Consider the following 8397-nt stretch of genomic DNA (forward strand, 5'->3'; position numbering starts at 1 on the left):
TATTGACGGTATACGCCTTGATAGCAATCTACGGTAGGCAACTAGTAACAGTTAGAAAATGATATAAACCCAAATATGAACTTTTAATTTATTCAAGGCTGTGCCTTGAATTTGAACTATGATTAGGTTAAATTGTCCAATTAAAAATTCTACTTCAGTAGATGCTTGTATCTGACTCTATGTATCATACTTCGATAGATGATGTTATTCTTTACCAATCAAGGGTCATTTTTTGCAATAATATCAAGAATACATATCAGTTATCAGGCTATAATTATAGGAATGAGTTGCAGTGATTATTTTCATCGTTGGAGAAAAGTAAAAAATAGTTTAGGTTACAATTCAATAATGCAAAGTTAGTAATCTGGATTCCTATACTAAATATATAGAACTTGATCAGAGTATGTCATAATTAAGTGGTTATCCAGCCTTTTAGATTATGTAAGACTGTATATTTCCGAATTTAATTAAAGATTGCTTTTTAGGGTTGAATTTTAGATGGCAACTAATTGCAATGACAACTTTTAACAAGTTATAAGCTTTATTAGCTATATTTATTCAATATCTGTAAATTTCAACTTGGTTAATGTGAGTTAGTGAATTTATTTTCGTTCACATTCAGCAATATCGATGCATATGCAATTAAATTCGATAAGATGAATCTAATGGTGTATGCGAACATGCATAAAAATATGAAGCATTATTCATAGGTTGTAACATGGAAAATTTGGATATGGTCAAAAGAATAGAATTCAAATACGAGTAATGATATTTGAAATAAAATGAATTATTCCAAAAAGAGAAATAGAAGTCGCTTATTTTATTAACTATCCCTGTAGGTATTAGTCTGTCTATACTGTACAAACTTTGTTTGCAACGTGCCTTTTAAAAATTAAAAATTTCATTTTCTTGTAAAGATAATAATAGGTAGTATTCTACCTATTTTAGTAACAATCTTAATGCAAGTTTATGGATGCTTGATTGTGCATCTACTCTAATAGACAATCAAATTGATTGGATTCGATGGATTCGGTCAATTAAATTGATTCTCATTTACAGATTTTTATCACTTTATCTTTGGATTCTGGTATTGTATAGCGTTCTACGTACTGCATATCTTATACAGTTGATTTACTCAGTTATCCACCTTGACAATACAGGTATTTCTAGTAGACGTTGATATTGCACTAGTAAAATTGTTTCTTTCCATGCATGTCGTAAAAATGGCCACTGTTGTACGAGTATGGTATGCCGTGGTACGTTGATCACCTTCAAAATAAGAATATACAGTAATTGATCTGTTATGCAGCACGTAGCAGTGTACTGCACGAATGCGTTTTGAAAAGCTAGTAGCTTTTGCTGGTGTAGCGCAGAGATCTTCATTTACTATTTTCATATCCCAACTCCGGAGAAATTTCAAACTGATGGTGAAAAAATTTGTTAATCAATTTTTCATGTTTCTGAATCTCCCTCCACATGCTGTACTGCCTGTCGTGGTCAGGTCTAGTCGTGGAGTATCGTACTGTAATAACAGTAGCGAATTGTGGTTTTGTTACAGTACTGTACAAGTGTACATGCAGTGTCCATCCGGGCTCACGCTCTGCGATATGACGTCATCTGCTACATTCGATACAACAATTTTGCGATCAATTTGTAGCAAATTGATCGCAATTTATTTGTGCTGCGCTGTACCATAAAGTCTGCTGTTGAGCGGGTTGGAACCTTTAGTCCTGCCAACGCTAATTGAGTTTATTTAACAAGTCGATACCGCCATTGATTTACAACGACCGCAAGGCTTAGTTGTGGGACTTTTAACCCTGATAATATCCACCGTATTGAAGGGTTTGTTGACTCAACCCGCCCAACCATGGTCTGACTGTACTGTACACAACAGTACAGTCGAAGTAGTCTATGACAGTACCGGGGACTTGTAATAAGACGACAGTAATGTATAGTGTCCAGTAGTACATTTGCAAAACTTTTTGCACATCGCAATGACCTTTTAGTGACAGCGAATGAGAGGTCATTCTACTAAGATGCAGCTGCAAAAATCCGGTTGAGATCAATTTCCATTGGGTCCTAACGATAGAATCAGACCTACCCTTTCTTCCGTAGTTTGAACCATCCTGAATACTTGATGGCCTAATGACTGTATTGGTAGAGAGCTTTAAATGTGATATCTCCTACCAACGTCAAACGAGCCCGTAACTTCTCTATCTTGGATTCCTCCAGCACTCCCTGCTCCATTCTAGGACTACTGTAACAGTCAGCAATGCTAACCTACTATAGCTACCACAGAAACTAGAATAAAACAATCAACAACACTTCTAGACTACTGTATATATAGTAAATTCGGAATAATTATACAGTAATTATGCTAGAAGTTCATGGCCAGAAAACCACTGGGAAAATTGACATGCAGTCAAAGCATCGAGCATGCGTACTCTCTATCATTCATCGACCGGATTCAGGTATACGGAAAGGACATTCCGACCACCTCAACTCTTGAAACGCACTCCCATGCTAAGGCATACTGTACAAAAGGGGATAGTACGCAGGCCTAGTACCGTTTCCCCCCCTTCAAAAAAAAAAAAATTAATTCATCGCAGAGATCTTGCAGGAAGATTTGAATTCGCATCGATCACGCCGTCATCAAGGACTGAAAGGGAAACGTGAACGCGATCTTAGACTATATTTTCAGTGAGAAGCTTTACGTTACAGGTGGCAAGGGATTATAGGTAGGAGCAAGAAATTTAATTTAGTCTGCTAGAGTAAAGAAGACACCGACAAAGTAAACAACTCGTTAAAGAACCCTTAATCATTAGAATAATTATCCACCTACTTAGCCTAGTGGGTAAGACTGTACGTATTTTTAGGTCCTTTCATATATTTGAATATGATTGAAAATAGGTAATGATATGTTTTAAAAGTAACATACGTACTATTTCTCTTATTTATCTTGCAGTTTTTGTGCTGATTGATGATCTAAAGTGATCCATCATGTCGGAAAGAAATACAACCTCCAACGGCATCGCTAGCCACGATAAAATATCGACTAACGGTCATAACGATGATATCGTGTCCACCAATTCAGATAATCCTCCAATCCAGGCGTTACATAAGGATAGCATCTCTGATCAAGCCGATGAAAACTCTGACATCATAGATAGTACAAAATCACTGAGATGCGGATATTTACAATTTAGACCGGATTTTCTACAAACCTTCAATACATCAAAATGGCTGCTACTGATTTTATGTTTCTACAGTGTAACTATGAGTATGCAAATCATTGGTTTTCGTGGTGTCGTCATTCCACAGGTAGAGAAGAGATTTAATATGACATCTGCTTATATAGGCTCTATTATGAGTACTGTTGATATTTCTGGAGGTATATGCGGTGTTTGGTTAGCGTACTGTGTTGGCCAACAAAATAAGGGAAAATGGGTTGGCTATGGTGTCGTCATCACTGCCTTAGGCTCCCTTATTTTTATTATACCTCACTTCGTGGCTGGACCTTACTATTATGGTTATAATGCTATTACACAAAACAGTACTGCTGCCGATTTATGCTCTTTTAACTCATCAGGTTATAACACTTCAGCAGCTGATTGTACAAGCTTGAGTGACAGTGGCAACTCTTGGATTTATCCGACGTTATTTGTAGTTGGACTGATATTCACTGGTGTAGGTGCAAGCATTCAATATAACGCTGGTATTTCCTACTTGGATGAAAACGTTAGTCCACGAGCTTCTCCCCTCTACATTGGTATCTACCACACAATGGGAATAGTTGGGCCATCACTAGGATATGTATTTGGAGGTGTATTCAGCAATGTTTTCATCGATTGGCCTGCATCTCCAAAAGGTGTCATGAACGTGAAATAGAGTTATAGTCCGAGTTAATTTCTTCCACGCATACTTACAATAATACATGTAAAATAAACTGACTGATAATGCAACCATCATCAGTGATACAAAATTTAAATTCAAATGAATTCAAGGTGTAAAGTTATACTATTCCAATTATGGAAGCCATTTGCTAATTTGATTTTCCATCTTCTAGATTTAACTCCAGATGATCCGAGATGGATCGGTGCCTGGTGGCTGGGCTACCTTATATGTGGATTATTTTCATTGGTTTCTGCCATATTTATCATTGGATTTCCATATCGTCTACCAAGTTATGAAAAGAGCAAGCAGAAACGTCAAGCGTTGGCTACTAAAACTAGCAAGGCTCCTACCGTTAAAGATGATAGCTCACAATTAACTGCTTTTCTGAAATCTTTCTACTGCATTATAAGTAATCGGATATTTTTGCTAGCCGCCGTTGGTTTGACAATTGACCAAATTCCAGTAATAGGATTGGCCACATTCTTACCAAAATTTATTCAGTCACAAAGTGGTTTTTCGTTACTAGTCTCTACAACCATTGGAGGAGCCGGTGTCGTTATCAGTGCTGCCATTGGCCAAATCCTGGTAGGAAAGAAATAATGCTTATATTACTATACGCGTAGACCATTTCGCCAATTCAATTTCTACCCTAGTGTGCACCCTTTACAAAGCCAATTGTCACCCCCTGAGTACAGTACAGTATGACTTCGTTAGCATAAAACATTGTCTACAACCATATTAAGATTAATTAATAATCAAACTTTGAAACTAAATGTTATTAATCTTACAATGATCTGCAGTAATTATAGGCCTTGTAACAAAATACATTTTCAATGATGTACGCTGTTCATAATATCTATCTAAACAAATGTATTATTTTTTGTATTAACATTGGTAAAATTTGTAGGGTGGTTATATGATGAAGCGATGGAATCTTATTGGATCACAAATATCTCGATATTGCTTTTACGTTTGCATCGTAAATGTCTTATTTTCGTTTGTGCTTCTCATACATTGCAACAGTCCAGTTATTGCTGGTATTAATGCAAAATATCCCTCGTATCACCTAGCTACGAAACAGATCGTTGCCCAACGTAATAGGTAAAAGCCTCAATTAATCAATTGCAGTAACGGATATTATGTGTGCCGATGCAATCGCTATTTGTAAGCCAATATTTTTGTACCTAACACTTAAATCACATGCTTTTACAACAAATTATAGCCCTCTGGCGAACGTAACTATGCTAGCAATTTGCCACCAAAATTGTGCTTGCAATGCTAATGTCTTTAAACCAGTATGTGGTGCCGACAAGTTGTCTTATATATCACCCTGCCTGGCTGGTTGTCGTGGGTCTTCTGAGCTTCATCTGGTCAACAAGATTGGCAACTATGTAATAGTGATACTCTTGATAAAGCCTGCAGTTAACTCTACGATTATGTCATCTTATGCATACTGTTATCTGATATCAAAGATTTTTTAAACCATTGTAATTAAAGAATCACTCTCACCAATTTTGAATTGAAATCTAAGCTATTTTAATATGATATTTTTGTAGGCGTATTCAAACTGTAGTTGCGTTAACGCATTTGTTGAACAAACAGCCAAAGCTGGATTGTGTCCAATGGATGCTTGCCCTGCCCTGTATCTACTGCTGGCTGGGATAATCCTTTTAGTAATAATTACTTTCTTATCATTTTCTCCAACTATTTCGATAATCCTGAGGTAAATTATATATCGCGGCATTCATTTACCATAAATCTACGAATACTTTATGCGATGTATGATAAAGATATAAGATATCTAGCATCGTCATAGTTGTAGTCTTTAGGTACTTCATTGCGTTTAACGTATTGTCTGGATATCCAATTCCCTTTACAGTATACTATCTATTCGTAGCTACTTTGTATCGCCCATTTAGTGATGAACAAAAAATTTAATGTGTTCTGTCATTTAGGAGTCTACCAGACAATCAAACTGCATTTGGAATGGGAATCGAAGGACTAATTTTTAGAATTGGTGGAGGACTCCTTGGTCCATTAATTTTTGGTTTTTTAATGGACAATTCTTGTACGTTTTGGAAGGAAGATTGTGGCAAGAAACAATTTTGTTGGCAATACGATAATGCAAAGTTATCTCTATACACATTTTTAGCTGTAGTTTTGGTCAAAGGACTTAAATTAGTTGTATATGGATTCCTGTGGTACTATCATCGACGACAAGACATGCATGATGTCAACCAAGAGACAGAAAGCAAAGATATAAAGGATAGTAGTATACCGGCAGCAAGAAAGGATAAAAAGTATAATCAAGACGAAAGAAAAGATCGCTTTACTGTAATTTCACATGAAACTCAAGTTTAAGCGTTAATATGCCCATGTACTAGGTTGTAAAGAAGATCTTTTTGGAATTATAGAAAAATATCTTAGCACCCCTGTATATGAAACTACTGTATAATTTGTAATGCTTTAAGAAATTATCTTGTTGTGGAAAATCAGCTGATCATTGATGTCTTTTAGATGCTTTCGAAAATACTGTTAATGGAAGTAAACAACAAACGACGGTCTTGCAATATGCGCCTTAGATAGCATTCTAGTACTGTGCCACTGTTTATCACTCTAGATTACCCTAATTAATATACGTGTAGTTCCTATTTCTATTGTGTCGTAATAGTTAGTGTGATGTACAATTGTACAGTCTGTTATACGACAACAGATATTAACAGAAGAAATTGGCGTTATATTTTTAGTTTGTCTTCCAGGAAAATTTATTTTATCTATTAATCTTATTAATTGAACAGGCCTAACTTGCTGATTTCGATAAAAAATTTTAAGTACCAATCTACTGTATCTTTAAGATCTTATCGACTATGGGTAAGATAAATGTAAGTTACAAAAATTAGGAAAATTTGCTGGTAAATATTCCTTGCATCAGGTAATCTGATTTTCACCTAACTTATATTCATAACTAGACTCAGCTGTAATATTTACTACAATACATAATATTACAGTGGCAAATAATAAACGATTGGCAATAAACATTATGTGAACTAACGGTTATTCCTCTTATTTCACAAATTATTGTGAATTCTTGTATGTATTAATGGTAATGTTAAATTTATGATACTGTCGTAAATCAAATATGAACAACATGTCAATGGCAATCAACGACTTAGTAGGATCTGTACCGTTAAACTATACGAGATGTAAAAATCCAGTACACCGTATTCTTGCTACAATCAACTAAAATTATACCATTTTTTCCTGATGTTATCTTGCTAGCTAAAATTTAGACAATATTCTATTGAACAGAGCAACTATAAATTAGATCTAGTTACGATTTCATTACTAATACGTAGCTACAACAAGGCAGATAATGACATTGCCAACCGAAGCCCTGTGACTAGATTTTATATTCCGAGTTTACAGAAAATAACACGAATTCTGTTCGGGATTTAGTTTGTCCCTACTTAAGGCTATATCTTAGCATTTGATCTCACCTCTAGCGAGCGTATAGAGAATTTAAATTTTTCCCGAGTTATTATTAAATACGTACAGTATAATTGCACATTCCCTACTGTATTTAACAATACTCAGAACTTTATTCTTCGCATTTTCTTATTAAATACGCTGTACGAACGGAGTAGCTACTGAAAACCTAGATAAAAATATCTATGGCACCAAAGCATATAATTAATAGCTTGCGTGTCTTCTAGAATTAAAAATAATTACCTTCAGGCAAAATTCTCATGCTAGTCAGATACGTATAAGAACAATGCAGAGGATTTATCAATGTTATTAGTAATTTTAAAGCACGAATTAGGATTAATTGCAGGAATTATTTTCATTATTAATAGCAAATAATATTTACGTAATATCGTAGAATTTGAACTGTAGATGATAATAGATCAATTTATTTATTTATTTCAAACTCTTCTTCGCTCAAAATGATAATTTAATACATATGCTACGTAACGAGAGTATCATTTAAATTTATTGATTACAATTACTGACACACAATCTGTTAAATGCATAGTCTGCTCCTCCTTCAGCTAATTTAATCTTCTTATAAATTACATACTTGTAAGTAGTCTAATCACGTTAGCAAATGTGGTAGTTAAGCTTAATTTCTGCCAGTTAGTTAGATACTTCATAAAAAGACTTAGTGAAGGTTTCAAATTGAGCTCTTACAGTAAATATACTGACTTAGAAGTTAGAAGTGCAGCTTAAATCTATCCATTTGACCTACGGTACAAATCGTACTAAAGGGAAGTGCTGCATGTTAGCAATACCAATTTCTGAAATTATCTTAGTCGATTTATTAAAGCTCAAGTAAATCATTCTAAGGAATAAAATAGGACGATATCCCTTTCCTGTTCATTTGTTTTGATTTTACAATCTTACCGGAATGCTTTCATGCTAAAATGATAGTTTTCGTTCAATATTATTTTGATTATATTTTATTGGATTAATGTTAATCTAAATTATAATTCATCACTATTTCCC

General features: G+C 34.7%; 1 protein-coding gene across 1 annotated transcript; it reads left to right on the forward strand.

Moving 5' to 3' along the window:
• Nucleotides 1–3162: 3162 nt before the first annotated feature.
• Nucleotides 3163–6099, forward strand: TRIADDRAFT_1100 (uncharacterized protein; the record flags this gene model as incomplete). The annotated part of the gene is made up of 6 exons (XM_002107962.1): nucleotides 3163–3868; nucleotides 4067–4479; nucleotides 4802–4953; nucleotides 5117–5285; nucleotides 5451–5617; nucleotides 5850–6099. Coding segments are annotated over 6 exons (1857 nt in total), but the record flags the coding sequence as incomplete, so codon positions are not given.
• Between the last annotated feature and the right edge of the window lie 2298 nt (nucleotides 6100–8397).

Source organism: Trichoplax adhaerens, genomic scaffold (genome assembly GCF_000150275.1).
Source record: "Trichoplax adhaerens TRIADscaffold_1 genomic scaffold, whole genome shotgun sequence".
NCBI lineage: Eukaryota > Metazoa > Placozoa > Uniplacotomia > Trichoplacea > Trichoplacidae > Trichoplax > Trichoplax adhaerens.